Source organism: Ursus arctos, unplaced genomic scaffold, assembly GCF_023065955.2.
Source record: "Ursus arctos isolate Adak ecotype North America unplaced genomic scaffold, UrsArc2.0 scaffold_24, whole genome shotgun sequence".
NCBI classification, from domain to species: domain Eukaryota; kingdom Metazoa; phylum Chordata; class Mammalia; order Carnivora; family Ursidae; genus Ursus; species Ursus arctos.
Window position 1 is genome coordinate 32,992,870 of NW_026622919.1, and position 21,631 is coordinate 33,014,500.

Consider the following 21,631-nt stretch of genomic DNA (forward strand, 5'->3'; position numbering starts at 1 on the left):
TATATTGTGTCAATTAGGTTTTTTTCATCTCCTTCGTTTAATTTATTCTTAGGTGTTTTATTTTTGATGTAATCGTAAGTGGGATTGTTTTCGTAATTTCTCTTTCTCATAGCTTATGTAGAAATGCAACAGATTTTTGTGTATTGATTTTATATTCTGCGATTTTACTGAATTCACTTATTCTAACAGTTTTTTGATGGAGTCTTTAAGGCTTTCTACATATGTCATCTGTAGAGAGTGGCAGTTCTACTTCTTCCTTTCTAATTTGGATGCCTTTTATTTCTTTTTCTTTCCTAATTACTCTAAGAATATTTCCCTCAGTAGTAAGTGTTGGTACCAGGATTTGACTATCATTGGAACCTATTCTGTTTAACTGCCTTCTGAAACGTGTTCTTATGGAATTCATACAAAACTGGTATAGAAAACTAGGATGCTAATTTATTAATTTACAAGAGAGGGTTATGGGGATGCCTAGGGGGCTCAGTCGGTTGGGCATCTGCCCTCGGCTTGGGTTGTGATGCCGGGGTCATGGGATTGAGCCCCACATCGGGCTCCTTGCTGGGTGGGGAGCCTGCTTCTCCCTCTGCCTGCCACTCTTCCTGCTGTGCTCTCTGTCTCTCCCTGACAAATAAATAAATAAAAATCTTAAAAAAAAAAAAAAGAATATGATGGAGATGAGACAGAGAAAGACAGTGTTGATTGGCAGCTACCTTTACTTTGGGGGATATAGGAATCCACTGAAGGTTTTTGAACATGAGGTATTTTAAGTAATCTCTACACCCAACGTGGGGCTCAAACTGACAACCCTCAGATCAAGAGTTGTATGCTCCACCCACTGAGCCAGCCAGGCGCCCCTAAGATGGACTTGTTTTTTTTAGAAAAGGAATTGTTTGCTGACTAAAGATAGAAGTTGTGAGAGAAGGCAGTCAAATTCATATTGCCCAACTTCCTTTAAAAAGAGTCACCATGGGGGCGCCTGGGTGGCACAGTGGTTAAGCGTCTGCCTTCGGCTCAGGGCGTGATCCCGGCGTTCTGGGATCGAGCCCCACATCAGGCTCCTCTGCTAGGAGCCTGCTTCTTCCTCTCCCACTCCCCCTGCTTGTGTTCCCTCTCTCGCTGGCTGTCTCTATCTCTGTCGAATAAATAAATAAAATCTTTAAAAAAAAAAAAATAAAAAGAGTCACCACTATGATATATAATTAAATTAAGACTATTGGAGTCATGAAGCTTTAAGCCGTATGGTCATGACTGAATTTAGTCTTCCTAATTAGATTTGGAAGAGTCTTGACTTACTTATCAGGGGTTTTGTTTCATTTTGTTTTGTTTTTGTGTTTTAGTGTGGGGCACATTTGCAGATGGCTTCTCTCACTTAACGATTTTTCTCCTCACTAGTTTCAGTTTGGGGGCATTTTCCAGATCTTGCTTTTAGATATGTTCTTGCTCTTCCTGTGTATCCACTATTTCTTCATTTTCTGTGAAGTATATTCACAGATTAAGTGAATTAAAAGTAACTTAATGTTGTTTTTCTTCCATTTAGGTTGAAGGTTAAGATTTCTGTTGTTTATTACACTGTTCTTATCTTACACTTTGTATCTTTGACTGACAGCTGCCATGCAAAGAAAGCCCAAATCATATTCGTCGTCTTTAATGGATCAGATTCCTATCAAATTCCTTATTCGACAGGCTCAAGGGCTGCAACAGGAGTTGGGAGGTATTTGTTTTCTTGCCTTTTACTGCTAACGTTTATTGTTAAAGATACCTTACTGTGTATAGTGTTAGGAAGTATAAAATGTGCTCAGTGGTTAAAAAAAAAAATTCAAACAATTCAGGAGTGAAAGTCCTCTTTACATCACTCACTCTCTTACTTCTTTCATTCCTCCTTCCCCAAAACTCAGTTTTATTTTGGTATGTAATTTTAGACATTTTTTTATAAGTTGAGCCATATGAAATTGCAGGTATTCAACTTTTTTGACCTACAAAAATGCAGTTTCATATGGTTGAAGCTAATAGATACACACATGAGTAAAAAATTGTTTTTTTAAACTATGAATGGCATTATACCTTATCCCTTCTGAGACTTGTTTTTTTCTCTTGGAGTCTTAGAAATCTTTTTATGCCAGTATGTATAGATCTACCTTATTGCTTTTAATTCATCCATAATATTCCGTAGCATGGAATTACTATGTTTTTTACTGTAAAATTGTCAAATAGATATATAGTAATATTTTTTGAAATTCAATTTTTTTCCTTAATTTAACACCTCTTTTTCTAACATTTGAGTATGGGTTTTTTGTTTGTTTCTATGAAGTTGAAGTTTTCTTTTTCTTTCTCTGTTATGGTTGATTTCAAGCAGGAACAAAGATGACCTTCTTTCGTCACCTTTAACCAGATGTGTGCATTTATTTACTTATATCTTTGCATAAACTAATGTTATATTTGGCAATGTTTGGCAACTAACATTTTATTGAGGAGCTTATGAAATGTAGATTAATTTTCACTATGTAAGCAGTCATTTTGTGACTTTTGAGACAGTCTTAACTGTACATGTAGTTATGCATTTAGATATTTAAATGTTTAATACTTTTGATTGCAGCATTTATTCAAACAGAAATATTAATTTTAAGCAGTTTCTATGACAAAGGAGGCAGATACTCTCCCTACTGGGACTAAGTGGTATGATTTGATCTAAGTTGCATAATAAGGAGATTATTGGATGAAAAGTACTTTTATTACAACTAATACTGTTACTACTACTCTTGTAACTCTGATGAGGATGATGATATAGTAACAACAATATTTATTAGGTATTTATGTGCCAAACACTTAGCATAGTGATACTTCAGATATCTAAATAGACATTTTCTACAGAATCATTTATCATTAAAAATAATAGTCATGAATAGTCAAACTGTGCTATAAGCAAAACGTTAGAAAGAATACTTTGATTTAGTAAAACGAAGTTTCCCGTTCCTTTTGAGCTTCCTTAACTCTTCTTGAAGGAAGATAAATGTACTGTCTCGTAGGTATCATCCATACTGCTTTGATTGGCTGACATACTTAGTTGTGTGACTCAGGGAACTTTCATAAATGTCTTTCAGGCTGTTGCCTTACAGTAGAATGGAGACAATATTGCTTACCTTGAAGGGACATTAGGGAGAAATGAAAAAATGTACACAGAGTGCCTGAGATCTTTTAGGCACTCAAAGTGGGCAACTTTGATTTTACCCATCTGTGGCAGTGATTCTGAACTGGGTTGGAAGAGAGCACATGTTCTTCTGTAGACGCCTATCAGAATTTCTGAGTAAGGCCTTTCTCAAGCTATATGTGATCTCCCCCAAATGGACATTCTTTTCCCCTTTTTTTCTTTCCTCCCCAGTCAACTCTTGAACTACTGCTATGTCAAACAACTGTTTCCTGATGGGAGACTTTTATGTTGGGATAGGGTGGAAGAAAGCTTGAGAACTTTTGATAAAACCAGTAGTTTCCACCTTTTTGTGTATCAAATCACTTGGGGATCTTTATTTAAGCAGATTCTCTGGCTGAATTACTGAACAGAAATTCTCAAAGGGTAGTGTGCATGCACAAGATGCGTCCATTCCTTTGGTTTGCGGAAAATGAAAGGGACAAGGGAGAGGGGAGTGAGGAGATAAGATGTTGGTATTCGAGAATGAAGAATCCATTTGACATCTTGTAAATTTTCAAGGGCTACATTCTGCTTTACTACGTCTCCTTGCAACTAATTACCCACATTTATGCATTGTGGATGATTGGATCTGTGAAGAAGAAATCACAGGGACTGATGCCCTGTTAAGGCGAATGCTACTGACCAATAATGCCAAAAACCACTCTCCTAAACAACTCCAAGAAGGTATAGTAAATTGGATACCCCTTTTATGCCTTTAGTAGTACAGAGATGTTAGGCTCATTGAAATCGTAAAATCATGCAGAATTTTCCTGGGTATGTAACAATGTTTGGTCAATATATTTTAAGTAATTTTCTTTGAGTTTAAGGAGTTTTATACCTTTTTTTAAAAAAAATTATTTTTTAATTTATTTATTTGAGAGAGAGAGAAAGTGCACGTGAGTTGGGGGAGGAGCAGAGGGAGAGGAACAAGCAGACTATGCACTCAGCGTGGAGCCCTACTCAGGGCTTGATCTCAGGACCCTGAGGTCATGACCTGAGCGGAAATCAAGAGTCAGACACTTAACAGTCGCCCTCGGAGTTTTAACCTTTTCTTCTGACGTGCTTGTATCTGTTTTCTCATAGTTTCTACGTTACATCACTAAACAGGTCATGTGGTTTTAGAAAGGTCCTAAACTGGTCGGGAATAAATGCTGTGGAATAGAGCAATATTACTTGCCGTTAATGGATAATGTTCAAGCACTGTCAAATAGAAATATGACATGAGCTACATATGTAATTGTAAACTTTCTATAGCCACATTAAAAAGTAAAACACAGACAAAAGTAGTTTTAATAATTATTTTAGTTAGCCCAATATATCAATATATTATCATTTCATCATGTAATCAATATAAAAAATATTAATGAGATATTTTGCTGTTTTTCCACAGAAAGTCTTTGCAGTCTGGTATATATTTTATACTCACAGCACATCTCAGTTTGCACTAGCTGCTTTTCTTAGGTGTTCAGTAGCCAGGTGTGGTTAGTGACTATTCTACTGAAAAGCACAGTTCTAGAAATTTTTTACTAACAGCAGTCTGCTGGATACTTACATCCTAGAAAGGGGGCCACCCAGATGGAAAATATCAAGAAGTTTGAATCTTATTGAATGTTACTACCAAAAGCAATACTTGGGTATATTTTCATGTTTTGGTCAATGTTTAAAATTAATCTGAATCACCAGGGAGATGACATTTGTCTTTGTGTCACTAATGTGTTTTTTAAAATGGGATTTTTATAACTTTTATCTTTATGATTATTTTTATCTTTATGATATAAGTATACTTAACATGAATTTTTCTTAGGCCTTTATTTTAAGTGTAGCCAAAACTTGTGGCCAGGATTGAAAGTTTTACTCTTTTTCAGCAATAATGTTTCCTTGATTTGTGTGGTATGTAGTCTGATAGGAAAGTATTACCAAATATTATTTGGTAAGTTGTACAGAATTTAGATCATGACTGCCAAGTTTTCCTTTTAGCATTTTCAGCTGTCCCAGTAAGTCACACACAAGTGATGCAGATTCTAGAACACTTGACTCTACTCTCTGCCAGTGAACTTATACCTTATGCAGAAGTATTAACATCCAATATGAACCAGCTATTGAATTCAGGGGTTCCACGGCGAATTCTTCAAACCGTCAATAAACTGTGGATGGTTCTTAATACTGTGATGCCTAGAAGGTAATTTCAGTGTATTGTTTCATGTAATAAGTAAGCATATAGCAGTGATTGTATACAATAACCTAAACTTAAATGTTGAAAAAATTGTTGATTATCTGACAATATAAATCCATTCTGAAGACTACTAATTAAAGAGCTGTTATAACTTTAAGGAAAAGAATAAACTTTAAGGGGTGCCTGGGTGGCGCAGTCGTTAAGCATCTGCCTTCGGCTCAGGGCGTGATCCCAGCGTTCTGGGATCGAGCCCCACATCAGGCTCCTCCGCTAGGAGCCTGCTTCTTCCTCTCCCACTCCCCCTGCTTGTGTTCCCTCTCTCACTTGCTGTCTGTCTCTGTCAAATAAATAAATAAAATCTTTAAAAAAAAAAAAATAAACTTTAAGAAGCAGAGAAACCTTAAAGTATTTCCAACTTGAGAAAGTTCTTTAAAAATGTTCTCACATATCTCTCATTTGCAGCTAATTGTGATTCAGATCATCTTGTGTCTTGCAGTCCTTAGCATGGCTTCAAATTTTGCCGTGCATTAAAATCACCTGGAGAGCTTTATTTAAAGCTCCTGATCTGCAAATTGTACCCCATGCTAATTAAATCAGAAAGTCTGTTGCTGGGAGTTAGTCATTAGTATTTTTCTTTAAAAATACTAATTTTTAATATTTAAATATTTTTAATATATATATATTTTTAAGGATTTCCTGAGTGAATCTAGCACACGTCAAGTTTAGAGAACACTGGATTAGTTATTTTGCTTTAGGAAGATGAGTCTCTCCTGTTCCATGTATTGCATCAAAAACACCTGTTCTAAATAGGTGATGGGATTAAGGAGTGTACTTGTGATGAGCACAGGGTGTTATATGGAAGTGGTGATTCTACTAAACTGTACACCTGAAACTAATATTACACAGTCTGTTAACTAACTGGACTTTAAATAAAATAAAAACAACAACAAAAACCCTCTTTAAATAGAAAAACAAAAAACACCTAGTCTGCTCTAAAAAAACCCCAGAATACTGGGCTGGAGTTACCTGAGTTTTTAATTCAATAGGTCTGGGAATATTTATGCTTTTTATTTTAGTATTTTAAATTTTTTTAAAGATTTTATTTATTTGTGAGAGAGAGTTGCACAAGTGGGGGAGGGGAAGGGGGGGCAGAGGGAGAGGGAGATGCAGGCTTCCCACTGAGTAGGGAGCCCGATGTGTGGCTTGATCCCAGGACCCTGGGATCATGACCTGAGCTGAAGGCAGACGCTTAACCGACTGAGCCACCCAGGTGTCCCATATTTATGCTTCTTAAATGTAATTTTACTTATATCAAATGAATAAATGCACATAACTTAAGAACTTACATAGTATATTCCTTTCCATTTTAAGACTGCTGCTCCCCAGAGACAGCTGTTTTCAGCTCTTCAACCTTTTTATTCTGGCATTTATATCCCCCCATCTATCTCAATAACATACTTAAATTACTATGATTTCCTGACTTTCCAATTTAGAAATTATCTGTGACTTTCCACTATACAAGATGAAGTGTTAGCCCTCTTACCTGTTTCCTCCCCTGTGAGTCCCTCTTCCTCCAACACACACTTTCCTTTCCTCCATTTCTCCCAATGGAGTAATACCAAAATTTTTGGTTAAAGTAGTACTCAGTGTGCCTGTTATTATGACTTCATTAGTGCTGTTTTTATAGTTGATACATGCACTATCCTTTGATTACAATTTCTTTCTTATACAGCTGCCTTCCTTCATATCTGACACACAAACCTGAGTTAATAATTCCTTCTTCCATTTACTTGTGGTTTTGTTTTGTTTTTGTGTTCGTTTTGTATCAATAACTAATTCATCCCTAAACTCCATTACTGAGAGTACATTTACTTTATAATTGTTATAACATATCAGGTAATGTCTCAGTAACATTTTTTTTCTTAGAAACATTCCTTTCATAGCTTTCCATCCGTATGTTTTAATTTGCGACATGCACAATAGCCATCCTGGAATTGGTTTTTTCTCTCTTCTTTGTTGAATTCCATGTTTTTCTCTGTCGTTGGTGTAGTTCCTTATTTTAGTGAGTGAAACTCACACTCAAGTTGCTTCCTGAGAAAGGGTGCTTAGGGAACTTATTTATTTATCATTCTACTGAATGAATTGAACTTCCCTTGTTGCTATTAATTAATCCGGTGATATATCAACTTCCACTCCTTTGTATGTGACCATTGTTTTTCCTCTCTTAAATTGTTGGTTTTTTTCCTTTTACTGTTTTCTGGAATTTTATGATGATGTATTTTGGTGTGTGTGGGGTTTTTTATTCATAGTGTTGGGTGCTTGGCCTTCTTTTTGGTCTGGGGACCAATGCCTTCATTTCTAAGACCATTTTCTTATATATTTTTTCTTCAGTGATTTCTTTCCCTTTGTTTTGTGTAATTTTTTGTAATTTAGCTTTTAGGCCTCTTATTTTAAAACCCCTTATTTTCTGATTTTTTTCTCTTTTTTTTAAATTTGTCTTTTGAATATACTTTGAGTATTTCCTCAATGTTATCTTCTGGTCTTTTTTTTGAATTTAAAAAATTTGTTAATATCTTAATCTCTAAGAGCTCTTTCTTACCTGAACATTTTTAGTTTTCTTTTTTCTTTCTTTCTTTTTTTTTTTTTTTAAAGTAGGCTCCATGCCCAGCATGGAGCCCAACATGGGGCTTAAACTCATGACCTGAGATCAAGAGTCAGACGCTTAACTGAGCTGCCCAAGTGTCCCTTACCTGAATATTTTTAAATGCCTCCTGTTCTTGTTTCATATGTGCAATATTCTATCCTTGAAGGATATTAATTATAGGCTTTAAAAAGTTTCTCATCCCTATATTCTCTGTTTCTTTGAAGTTTCTTTCTGTTTGCATATTTTAATCTTTTTCAAACTAGATGCTTTCCTTAAATGTCTGATGACTCTTGGCTATCCCTTCATATTTAAGAGTGGGCAAGCTCTGTGTGCAAGTTGGGGCTGATGGACTCCTGGGCTTCACTGTAAGAGATCAGGTACCCTTCCTATTGGCATATCCCTTAGTAATTCTGATGTGCAATCAGGTTAGTAATGACTTTTAGAGTTTATTGATATCTAATCTCAAAGTGGCATCTCACATTGAGATTTTATGATGATACAGAACCATGGCTTATTTATGGGGCCAGATACAGTTTCAAAGTGCTAAGGTTTTAATTCATACTTTTATTTTATGTGCCATGATTATTCCATTATAACTGTGAGGATTTTTGAAACTACGTTGTGTTTACTGTTTTATCTTCATTTGTTTTGGAGACATCATAATAAGTTAGATTTCAGTAGTTCTTAGTTTTTCCAAGTTCATTCACACCTGTTTTTAAATTTTTTCTTGAATATATCCTTCTAAGTTAGGGCTGAATGGCTGCAGGTTTCAACTATAATATAGCTGTTTTTGAACATGTGATTATTTCCTCGTCAGGCTATGGGTAATGACAGTGAATGCACTTCAGCCTTCAATAAAGTTTGTACGGCAACAAAAGTATACTCAGAATGACCTGATGATAGATCCTCTCATTGTCCTAAGATGTGACCAGAGGGTACACAGGTATGTATCATTTTAGTTTCAGTTTTATTCTGAAGTTATACTTTGGAGAGTCAAAAGAAATCGAAGAAATTCAGTTTGAACGTCTTAGTAATTGGCAGTGTGCACTGTGAGGTGGGTTTTTTTTGTTTGTTTTTGTTTTGTCTACATTCAGGAACTATTCAGTTTAATATTTAATACGTGATTAGTAAAATCTAGCCTTGTTGTTAGCATTTTTGAAAAAGGTTTTTAAAAATTCGCTTATTATGAACCACTGCTTGCATTTAAACTGTGATCTTTTTGGCATCCGCAGTTGTGATATCAGCTTCATTGATTCCACATTTGTCTATGATTTCTTGCCAGTTGCTGAGCTTAATCAATTGCTTTGAAGTGGCTTCACCTCAGGAGGCCAATTTAATTAATTCACATCGTTAATATTTGAATTTCCAATTACTGTGCTAAGTAATAAAATGATACATAGGTTAAAGTGATTATCACCTGTATGGAGAAGTAAGACAAATACATGGAAAGTTAAATAATATGGTCATATGCAGGTGAATGGTTTAGTAAATGGATGCTATTAAAGGTTCAGGGAAGATGTAGAGTAAGTAGGACCTGAGTAGTATTTTAAAGGATAGAAATGGGGTTTAAATCTAATGATCGGGATAAGGGGTTAAGAAAGGCATTGTGGGGGAAAAGGAACAGTGTGAGCAAAAGTGTAGAAGCACAAATGAAAAAGGCTTGGAATGGAGGGATAATTTGTTGAGAGGAGCACCCTTTAGAATTGGAATGTCAGGTTAGCCTTGAATTTAGCCTTGAATATTAGGATAAAGAGGTCATTTAGGTGGTAACTTAAGAAGACAAGCTTTGCATTAAATGGCTTAGAGGAAGAAGAAATTGGAGGTAACGAAGACTTAACTAGGATATACACTCTATGAATGTAGTCATCTGTCCTCAACCCAAGGGATGACATTCATGAAGTGACAAAATTTGCAAAATCAGTTATATATGGTGTGGTGAAATCGAGGTCTCATAGGAAATAGGAGTCAGGAAAATGAACAGTTTAAATGACATTAAGTATCTAATAAAAGAAAAAGAGCAGTAAATAACACTTCCAGAAAAGAGCAACTTCTAAAACAATTTATCAGTGTTAAAAATCCATTTAAGTAAGTAACCTTTCACCTGAATTGCCTCCAGTTATTCAGGAAGTTGTCAAATTTTGCTATTATAATGTATATGTTTTCTTCGTAGCCTGGATTTTCTCTTAACTTGCGAACTTTTCCCCAGGTTAATAGATATTCTGATGTTAATTGGCTGTATAGTATTCCACATAGTTATGCTATGCTTAACCCAATCCTTATTGTTGGGCATTTTGTTTATTTCTGTTTTTTGTTATTATCAATAGTGCAGTGGTGACTATTCTATGTACTATTTCCTTAGAGCAGATTCTTTTTTAAAAAATATTTTATTTTATTTTTTTTAAAGTTTATTTATTGAAATAATCTCTGTATCCAATATGGGACTCAAACTCAGGACCCCAAGATGAAGAGACGCATGCCCTTCCAACTGAGCCAGCCAGGTGCCCCTGAGCAGATTCTTAAAAATGGAATTATGGGGGCAAAAGTAACATGCTCATTTGCAAGGTTTTTGATTCATATTTTTCATATTCATATGTTGATTCATATTCATTTTTTCATTCTGCCATCTAGAAAGGCTGAACCAGTTTACATTCCCAAAGCAGTGTCTGATAAATTGCACTTCACTACTTTATGTAATATTTTCCAATTTGATAGGTGAAAACTTGATTCTCATTTTAATTTGTATATTAGATTGAATATTTAAATATGCTTATTGGCTGTTGATATCTCTTCTTTATATTTTAGTCTAGTTTTCTGTTGAAATACGTATCTTTTTTGGTTTGGAAAGAGTCCTTCATAAAGGATATTAGCACTTTATATGTATATTACAGTTTTTTCCTTTGTGTTTTGTTTTGCCTTTTAATTTTGTTAATTTTTTAAAATTTAGTTTTTTTACCAAGTGATCATCCACATGATTTTTAAAGATATCAAACAATATAAAAGATATACACATATAAAAAGATATAATGTTTAGGATTTGCTTTGAACTAACCCATTGGTGGTGATGGGAAGGAAAGTGGATGGGAGTGTAGAGGAAATGACTGGCCATGTGTCGGTAACTGTTGAAGGTAGGTGATAATTTCTTGGAGATTCATTGTCATATTCCCTTTTTTATGTATGTATGAAACTTTTCATTATATACATTAGTAAGTGAACAAACAAGATGAACAGTAAGAAAAAGGTGTACAGTGTAAAGTCTTATTGTTCTCTCTCATATCTACCATGTTGCTATGGCGAAAGCAAAATTGCTCTTTGACCTCTTGACCAATCCCTGTTCCATCTCCAGAGGAAACTTTGTTGTCATACTAGTGTGTATGTAGCTTTATTTTGTATTTACAAATTTATAAGTAGAAATACTTTTTCTTTCAGTGGTTTAAAAAAACTTATTATATTATAGGCATGTTTTTGTTCTTTTTTAAAAAAACTTACTGTTGTTCACATGTTTTCCATATTGATATGCATAGGTCTAACTCATTTGTTTTAACTGCTGCATAGTAACCCATATGTAAATTACTAGGCTTGTCCTCCAGAAACTCTGATTCAGAATTTTGGAGTGGAGCTTGAGATTTTTGGAAACATTGCCATAGTTTTTTAATACTGACATATTTTTTTCACTATAAAAACGTAGATGTTTATTGTAGAAAATTTGGACATTTCAGAAAAACCATTGATATATCGATTAAGCTGTTTCCATTGTTACATGGTTATAAACACAGCTGTACTGCCTGTTTATGCATGCATGCTAGTTCCTTCTGTGATAGACTGAGACGTGGCATTGTCAGGTTATTCTAAGGGCTTGGCTTTTTTTTTTTTTAAGATTTTATTTATTTATTAGAGAGAGCACACACGCACAAGTTGGGGGAGTATCAGTGGGAGAAACAGACTCCCCGCTGAGCACAGAGCTCAATAGGGGCTTGATTCCAGGACCCTGAGATTGTGACCTTAGTTGAAGGCAGAAGCTTAACTGACTGAGCCACTCAGGCGTCCCAGGGCTTGGCTTTTTAAATTTTAGTGGTTACTAATTTATCATTTCTTTCCTTTTTAATATTTAATTTTTATGTTCTTATCTCATTTAATCTGTAATGATCTTTGAGGTATGAATAACTGTACTCTTTATAGATGAGGAAACTGAGGCTCAGTAAGTAACTTATCCCAGGTCAAGTGGATGAAGCACTTTTGGAATAGCAAGTTGTCTTGCTCCAAAGAAGAAACAGGAGTAGAAAGAATAAATATTCTGTTCTAGTCTCCTTCATCTTAATCAATAACAGAATATTTCTCTTTTTTTTTTTTTAAAGATTTTATTTATTTATTCGACAGAGATAGAGACAGTCAGCGAGAGAGGGAACACAAGCAGGGGCAGTGGGAGAGGAAGAAGCAGGCTCATAGCGGAGGAGCCCGACGTGGGGCTCGATCCGATAACGCCGGGATCACGCCCTGAGCCGAAGGCAGACGCCTAACCGCTGTGCCACCCAGGCGCCCCAGAATATTTCTCTTTTTAGGACAGGTGCTTTGCAGGTTCCCATTTAAGAGACTTACTGGCAGTGCCATTTTTTTTGCAAAAAAGGCATCTTTTCTCTAGGGCATACATTGTATTTGGCTTAGATGATAAGGTGAAATAGATAATATTTAATATATATTCAATATTCAATATAATTTTGAAATATAGAGGATAAGACAAATATATTAAACTTTTATTTTTAGAATAAATATTTCAGTGGAAGAGTGTTACTTATTACTCTTTTTAGGTTTTTCAGGTACTGTTCAGGACTGATTGATCATATTCCAACTAATTTATACATTTATATTCTTTCTCATGTATTTTTCTTCTTTCTGTGTTAGATGCCCCCCACTGATGGATATTACTCTACACATGTTGAATGGATATCTTCTTGCATCCAAAGCCTACCTTAGTGCTCATCTGAAGGAAACAGCGGAGCAAGATAGGCCTTCCCAGAATAATACAATAGGTTTAGTTGGGCAAACTGATGGCCCAGAGGTTACCAGAGAAGAATTGAAAAATGCATTACTGGCTGCTCAGGTAATAAAATTTAGTCAAGATAGTCATGAGTTTCCCTGTTAATATAATTAGTCAAATAGGTGGCATATGATAGCCCTTTATGTACAACGGTGACATATTGTGCATTTCTTTCATTACAGAACATATTATAATGCTGTTTCCTTTGCTTCTGATTATCAGATGGCCTATATTACTAAAATTGGGAATAATCTTCATGATATTAGTTTACTAGCCATTTAAATGAGATTTAAATTTTAACAAACTTTTTTTTTAATCAAATGGACAAGAAGTATATATATAATAAAATGTCAGGTAGTGGTAAATAGTATGACAACATAAAGAGTTCAGTTTTATATTTAGAAAAGTTTTATAACAATGTAGAATTTTACTAGAGCCTTTAGTCATTTTTGAGTAAAGCAGGAGCTGTGAGATGATTAAATGTTAAGCAATTTGAGTTCTTCAAAGCAGAAGTGTTTTCTTAGTTTGAAATATATCTTCTGAAATATTTTCATTGGCAGTAAGGGGAATTAGAGTAATAATATAGATCCACAATCCCTTATCTATGGTACAAAGATCAAAAAAGTTATGAAAACTGAAGCATTTTTTTGGTAATTTAGTTGGCAGAAAGACCTGACCTGATGTCATCTCATTTGTGACAAAACTTGACTTGAATTGAGATGAAGCTATTTATGGCCTTATCCCACTTACTGTGAATGTGGTTTTGCTGCAAATATGTGAATATGTTTGCACTGTGTGCTGCCCTAGTCTCTGCTGGAGATCTTATGTAATATTACATGAAAAAAGAATTCTGAGTTCTAAAATAAATCTGGCCCTCAGAATTTCAGATAAGGGATTGAGGATCATAATAGCTACCATTTATATTATGCTTACGATATGCTGAGTGCTATTCTAAGTTCTTTACATATATCAACTCATTTAATCTTTATAGCCAACCTGTGAGGTACGAAGTGTTATTATCCATTTTTACAGATTAGGAAAATGAGACTTAGGGAGGTAAAGTCACTTGTTCAAGGCTACACATTAATAAGTGGCAGCTGTATTCAAGCCTGGGTAGTCTGGCACCAGAGTCTACAAACAAAAACAACAAAACAGCAACCCCAAACCAAAAACCCTTGGACCCAAGAATGATAATTATAAAATAAAGCTAACCTTACTTTATAATCAAGTTGGTGAAACAGTTAGATGAAGTAATTGTTTTCTTCTATTCCAGGCAGTGGCTGTCTTCCAGAGATACATGTCATATATTCATTTTTGGTGTTACCTTTTCCTGCTAGATAAGAGTGATTACAGCTCTCCTTTAAATGTAGGGGCATCAGGTGTATCACCCCTCAGGAAATTACTGTTCTATGAAATGACACTCAAGCTTGTAGACTGAGCAACAATGAGCTGTACAGGTGGAATAGATGGTAAGGCAGAATTTTTCTGTGCAAAACCAGGGCCATAAAGAGCCCATCTTCAAATTAAAAGGGAAAAAAAGCTTTAGGAAGTGACGTTTAGGCATTAATTATTAACCACCATCTTCAGAGGAATTAATTAATTGGTGAGGAAAATGAAGCCAGGTGAGAAAAAGAGGGGAATACAGGATAGGATCTTGGGAGATGTAGGAATTTGAGAGGAAAGAAAGGAGATTCTGGTAGAAGTCATTTTTTGCTTAGGCCCCGTTCAGGATGTCACTAAATCTGAGTGCTCTTCTAGTAGAGGATTTTAAACTGCGTTCCATGGACCTGCCTTAGTGATATGTGACTGCCCTGAAATTATGCAGTGTATTTGTTTACATGTTAATTTTTATATGGAGAAGGTGTGTAGTTTTCTTCAGAGCCTTCAAAGTGTTCACGACCCTAAACAAGGTGAGAACCACTGCCCTATAGATTGCTCACATTTGCTTTTAAAAGTACCTCCTTTTTTTTTTTTTTTTAAAGAAACAGGTATTTTACCAGTGTGGTTCATGTGAAAACAAAATTAGATTTGATTTTCAAGCAAAATTCTCAAAAACTTCTTAAATTCACTGTTTTATTTGCTTGTAGGATAGTGCAGCTGTCCAAATTCTCTTGGAGATTTGCTTACCTACTGAAGAAGAGAAAGCAAAGGGTGTCAATCCAGACAGCTTGCTAAGGAATGTTCAAAGTGTTATTACTACCAGTGCTTCAAATAAGGGAATGGAGGAAGAAGACAATTTGCTGTGTAACCTTCGAGAAGTTCAGTGCCTTATCTGTTGTCTGTTACACCAGATGTACATCGCTGATCCCAACATTGCTAAACTTGTTCACTTTCAGGTGTGTTTTCAAAGAATGACACTTTTATATGGCTGACCTTGATTTTTGAGGCGGGGAGAGTGCTTTGATTACTGAATTAATAAGGATCAGTTAGAAGTCAGAGATCACACAGATGATCATGGTCCTTTGCAATATGGCCCAAAATCCAGAGTTTTTAAATTTTATTTCAGACTAATAGGTTCAGATAATTTGTCTTTATTCTGTTGCACTAGAAAGGTGAAACGCCAGGATACATGCAGGGCACTGTAGCCTTCTGAGCAACTTTTACATAAAGGAAGAAAAATCTCCCCGTGTATTTTTATCTGTATTTGACTTATAGTTGTATGTGTGTGTTTTGTGTTTTGTGTGTTTTTTTTTTTTTTTTAATTTCTAACTGTTCCCCCCTCTCTTGTTGAGATAGGGTTATCCATGTGAACTTTTACCTCTGACCGTCGCAGGTATTCCATCTATGCATATCTGTCTGGATTTCATACCTGAGCTTATTGCACAGCCAGAACTTGAAAAACAGGTAATGAGCATTTTGGAGGTTTAGGAAAATTTTAATCTCCCTCCAGTCTTGCTAGTTATCAAAAATTAAAAAAATTTTAATATTTAAGGATTCTTCAGAAACATGTAACATTTTGATTTTGTATTGCAGATATTTGCTATCCAGTTGCTCTCTCATTTGTGTATCCAGTATGCATTACCAAAGTCACTCAGTGTGGCTCGCCTAGCTGTGAATGTCATGGGAACTTTGCTAACAGGTGTGTAGCCAACCAACATCAATAACAGAAACTTCTAACATAAAGTAGTACATGGGTTTAGTAATATGATGTGTCTGTGTCACTAATAGTTTAATTTACACCATCTGTTCAATTATTCTTTTGAAAAATTTTTTATTGCAAGTGTGATTTCTAGTGTAGAGGAGATGAATAGGTAGGCAAATTGTATCTTTCATTTTGTGAGTAATTATATATAGATTTAAGTAAATATAGGAAGCTTTCCAGGGGGGCTTGGGTGGCTCAGTTGGTTGAGCATCCGACTCTAGATTTCAGCCCAGGAAGGTCAAGATCTCATGGTCGTGGAACTGAGCCCCCCCGTTGGGCTCTGTGCTCAGTGCAGAGTCTGCTCCGGATTCTCTCCCCCTCTGTCCCTTCCCCTGCTCTCACACATGTGTGCTCTCTCTAAATAAATAAATAAATATAATCTCAAGGGAAAAAAACTTTCCATATTTTACGAATGAAAATCAGATATGGTTTCTGAATGTCATTAGGTCAATAGAAGACAAATTATAATTTATTAGAAAGGCTTAGAGTTCCAGAAAAATGTAATCATGATGTGTAAATATAAATATGATAGTTGTTTCCTTAAGTTCTAAAGCATACCCTAATGTTTTAATCACCATCGGGTTTGTAGAGTAAAATGGTATGAAAAGAAACTTTAGAAGATACGAAGTATAATTCAGTCTTTTAAAGTATGGCTTAGTTAGTTTCATATTCTCTTAGTGCTCCCATAATACTTTGTTCATTTTTGTTTTCATTGTATTCACCTCACGTTATTATTTTTAGTGGTTAAGAGCTTTAACTGCCTGAGTTCAATCCCAAGTCCACTATTAAGTGGCTGTGTAGCCTTGAACAAGTTTCTTTTTTTTTTAAGATTTTGTTTATTCATTTGAGAGAGGCACACAGAGAGAGAGAGAGACAGAGAGATTGGGTGGGAGTGGGGAGACAAAGAGGGAGAAGCAGACTCCCTGCTGAACAGGGAGCCCAGTGTGGGGCTCGATCCCAGGACCCTGGGATCATGACCTGAGCCGAAGGCAGATGCTTAACCAACTGAGCCACCCAGGCACCCCCTTGAACAAGTTTCTTAATCTAAAGTTTACTTAGGAGTTTTTCTCCTCTATAAAAGAGGTATCATAGTAATACTTTCCTCATTTATAAAACTGTGAGAACTAAATTAAATAATACATGAAATATACTTTTCACAGTGCTTGAGAATAACAATTTATATGTTGGATAATGGCTGACTATTAGATTGTAAGCTCCCTGAAAGCAGGGATGAGACATATCTTAGAAAACTTAGCAATCGCATATGCTTAGTATATTTAATAGGCCCATGTATGTTGAATATATATCTGTAAAGTAAAAAATTATTTAACTTCTTTCCAACAGTTTTAACACAGGCTAAGCGGTATGCTTTTTTCATGCCAACTCTGCCAAGTTTGGTCTCTTTCTGTCGAGCATTTCCTCCACTGTATGAGGATATTATGTCTTTGCTGATCCAAATAGGGCAAGTCTGTGCCTCTGATGTTGCCACTCAGACAAGAGACATTGATCCAATTATTACACGTAAGTAGTAAGTTATTTTTAAAGTTGTTTTAATATCTCAAACATAAAGGCCAAACTCCTTTCCAGATTCCTTGCCTCAATTTATTTTTTTTCCTTATGTTTTTAGGTCTTCAACAAATAAAGGAGAAACCAAGTGGATGGTCTGGTATCTGTAAAGATCCATCTTACAAAAATGGATCTGGAGACACTGGAAGTATGGATCCTGATGTACAGCTCTGTCATTGTATTGAAAGCACAATAATTGAAATAATAAACATGAGTGTTAGTGGAATTTAGAAAAAAAAAAGTAAAACAAAAAAAATGAAGCTGTCTGCTGCATATACTCAATACAAATCTGCATCTTATAACAACTCTAAACTGAATGGGAACAGTAACATCTTGGAATCATTAAACGATTCAGTTCAACATGAGTATAATTTAGAACTCTCTTTAAGAATTATGCTTGCTTATATTTGATTAGCAGTTCTGTGAATCTACTTTGCTGGGATGTTTATACTGTAGCAGCGGAGCTTTTTTTTTTTTTTTTTTCTATTGGGAGCACATTTAAGAAACTCATTGCTAGAAAGTGAATTTGGCTTTGTATTTAGTTTTTGCAATGAAGAAACAGTGCCATGCCTTTAATTTCTTATAAAGATGAGTCTGTGGGTAGCCCTAGTGTTTAATGTCAGCTAGTAACAGTGTGACAATGATGCAATGATGAGAGGGAGAAAAAAGGAAGGGAGAATTCAGGAAAAATTAAGAGTTTAAATACCCAATAGAAATCGCTAAAACTTGCAATGCAAGTAATAGTAATGCAAGATGGAATTTTGCTTCTCAAGAAATAGTATTGAGAAGGCTTTAAAAAAGGCAAATAGCTTTTTGTAAATGATTTCCATGGAATTACAGATGACAATTTTAAGATTTTACATATTTGCTTCAATTTTTACTAATATGGAGACATATGTTTAAAGAGATACTTGAATAATTTGGAATTTTAAGATACTAATTTAGAAGTGTTTACAGAAACATCTTTGTGCAGAGAAGAACCTGGAAGGAGATCTCATTTAGTTTTTTTTTTAAGATTTATTTTTATAATGTTTTACTGACTTACCTAATGGTCATGGGGGGGTAATACATTGGTATCTAATTAAAGTTTAGAGCAGTGAAACACACCAAATTGAAGAGCCCTTGGTGTGCTATCAGGATTATAATTCACATCATAATTTTAGAAGATCTCTGAGTAAGGAAATACATATAGTGTTTGGACCTCAGGAAAAATTAAAAAGTGTAAAGTACCATGTTGCTGAAGGATTTTGCTGTCCTCTGTTAGTAACTTCCATTGATTAGGTAGATGCATTCAGGTAACCATAGTCCTAATTTTTTTTTCCTTAATTAAGTATCCGACACAGAAGTTACTTCTCTTTGCTTTCTGAGATCTACCTGAATGAGACACTCCTCCCAACCCCTTCAATTCCCTGCCTTGAAACAGACCTCCTCACTTGTAAAAGAAATTAGGTAGGCTAATAAGGAAGTGTGGTTTTTAAGAAAAGAAATTTAACTTCAGTCTTCTCACTAGCATATAGGCACATGTCATTTTCCTCCTTTGTAAAATGGGATTACTACTGGCCCTACCTCATAAGGGTATTATATAAGAACTAATTTGTAGCTGTTTGAAATCATGAAGTACACAGTATACTAGATGATAGAATATTTATAACTTTTATTAGATGCTTAGTGTTCAATTAAGTAATTTTGATGCAAAAAGTAAAAGCATCCACTAAAAATACCATAAGAATTTTCATATTTTTAAACAAGGCAGTTTTATAAGTCTTTTAAGATTAAATACAACTGCTCCTGTTTTGTTTTGTTTAGTTTTTAAACTGAGGCTTTGGACTATTTTGTGTGAGTAGGTAACCTCTAGCAAATCAGAAAAGGTTGAAATACGTTTTCTAACTAAATGCAGTGCACATTCCTGGATCTCTTTTCAAAGACTGGTCAAAACCTGCTGTGTTAAATAACATATGCTGTTTTTCATCAGATTTGTTGATGATGTAAATAAAATGTGTAAATATATTAGTAAATGTTAATATTCATGTATTTTAAGTTAAGGTTATAAGATTTGTCACAATGTGATTTTTTTTTATTCAAGTGAAAACAGATGTGTGCAGCTATTTTGAATATTGATTTATAAACATTCATATTCTTTATCAAATGAACTTGTAGTTTTTTGTGTTTCATTTCACTGCTACTAACTTGAAAGGGACATTTCAAGGGACTGGTACCAGGACTGTCTGGCTCCAGAGTCTGTGTGTGTCCCTTTCTGTTATGCCACATACATCAAATGGCAATACAAGATTAGAGTCAGTTGAGAGCCTTAGGAATTTAGGAGAGGAAAATCAGAATAGTTACCCTGGAGAAGTTACTTAAAAGATTAGATATTTTAAAACTTTGTAAATGCAAAATAACAACTTGAAGGCATTTTTGAGGACTTATTTTTATAAATTACCCTTCCACTGTCTTAACAATAAGTTACATTTTTAGTACTTTCCCTTCATCTTTGCTTATGCACACATATTTTCACGTAATGTAATTCATAGTATCCAGTTGGAGTCTGCTTTTTTCATTTAATTTTATATGAAATTGTCTTTTGCAAGTTGTTTAATTTTTATACTTATGGTTTATAGTAATTTATGTTTATAATTATTTTATTGGCTTCATGGTGATTGAATTGATATAACCATCTCCCTATTACTATACTGGGAAGTTTTTTTTTTTTTTTCAGTATTATAATAGGCACTGTTATAAGCTGAGGTATTATTACCTTTTCTTTCTTTTATATTACTTATTTAGGATAAATTTCTGAATCTGAAATGAGAAAAGGGCAGAATTTGTTTTCGTGACTGAGTTTTGTCATTTGGGGACAATGTAGTAAAAGTGAAAATGAGGCAAACAAATCAGCTCCCCTCCTGCTGCAACCTTCTCTCCCAAACCAGTTTCTCGATTTTGAGAAAATGTCTCAGGTTTTGCTTTTTTGGACACTGGTATTTTAGCCAAGTTTAGGCTATTCATAACTCTTTAAAAATAACAATTCAGGGAGATCATGGTTAACCTATTTTTGAGGAAACTGAAGTGTACTTGTTGGCAAAGAAGAATAAACTGGTCTCGGGAGGGACAGGTGGATGAGCCTTAATAGAGAGAGAAGTTATCAGGTGCTGGAAGACCTCGCGAGCGTTTGGTTCAATCTGGTATCTGGGAGAGCCTTGAATATTATGAGGTCCTGTAGCCGGTTGTCATCGAACCATTTCGCCTGGTTTGGCTCAGTCTGGCAATTCCCGCCTCTTTTCGGTAGCCCGGCTACTTGTAAGTTCGAATTTGAATTGAGTGGCACTGATGAATGCTCGGAGAACTTAGCAAGGCTTAAAGGTGTTTCTTCTCTGTTGGTCTACAGATTTTAAGAATAGAGACTTAGAGTTTCCAAGAAATCTATGCACGGGTTAAATCACCGGTTTCAAAAAGTCAAGCGGAGAAAACTTTCGCCTTTTAACCCCTGAGATTTGGGCGAGGCGTTCCCTTTTCTGCGGCTAGCCTTCCGGTGCCGCCAAGTACCTTGGGTCCTTTCTTATTACGACAGCTTCCATTGGGTGCCGAAGTTCTCGCCCCCTAACCTTGCGCCAGGACTGGTTGCTTGATTTCTGGTCTTGGCAGGTGATTGGTTGTCTGAGCTCGTCCTGCGGTTGGATGCCGGGAGTCGAGGGGGTGGGAGGCGGGAATTCGTCTGAGAGAGCGTTGTTGAGGGGACTGATGAGGACAGGCAGGGAAAGCTGAAGCATCCCCGAGCCTGCGACCTGGCCCGGGTAATAGCAGCCCGCTGAGGAAGAGAGAGAGGCGTGTGACCCTCTTTGCCAGCACTCCACTGTATTTGCTTGTGGATATCTGTTTCCATTGCTCCCGTGAAT

General features: G+C 35.4%; 1 protein-coding gene across 5 annotated transcripts in view; it reads left to right on the plus strand.

Annotated features, from left to right (window-relative positions):
• The window catches only part of INTS2 (integrator complex subunit 2), a 46,402-nt gene extending 26,511 nt beyond the window's left edge, over positions 1-19,891 (plus strand). For all 5 annotated transcript variants that reach the window (XM_048223681.2, XM_026517487.3, XM_026517488.4 and 2 more), the window contains 10 exons: positions 1,607-1,711; positions 3,704-3,868; positions 5,162-5,363; positions 8,819-8,944; positions 12,898-13,096; positions 15,121-15,369; positions 15,770-15,877; positions 16,007-16,112; positions 17,520-17,696; positions 17,803-19,891. In XM_048223681.2, the coding sequence (XP_048079638.1) occupies positions 1,607-1,711; positions 3,704-3,868; positions 5,162-5,363; positions 8,819-8,944; positions 12,898-13,096; positions 15,121-15,369; positions 15,770-15,877; positions 16,007-16,112; positions 17,520-17,696; positions 17,803-17,972 (1,607 nt within the window). In that variant the 3' untranslated portion in view covers positions 17,973-19,891. The remainder of the gene's footprint in view (positions 1-1,606; positions 1,712-3,703; positions 3,869-5,161; positions 5,364-8,818; positions 8,945-12,897; positions 13,097-15,120; positions 15,370-15,769; positions 15,878-16,006; positions 16,113-17,519; positions 17,697-17,802) is intronic.
• The last annotated feature ends 1,740 nt before the right edge of the window (positions 19,892-21,631 follow it).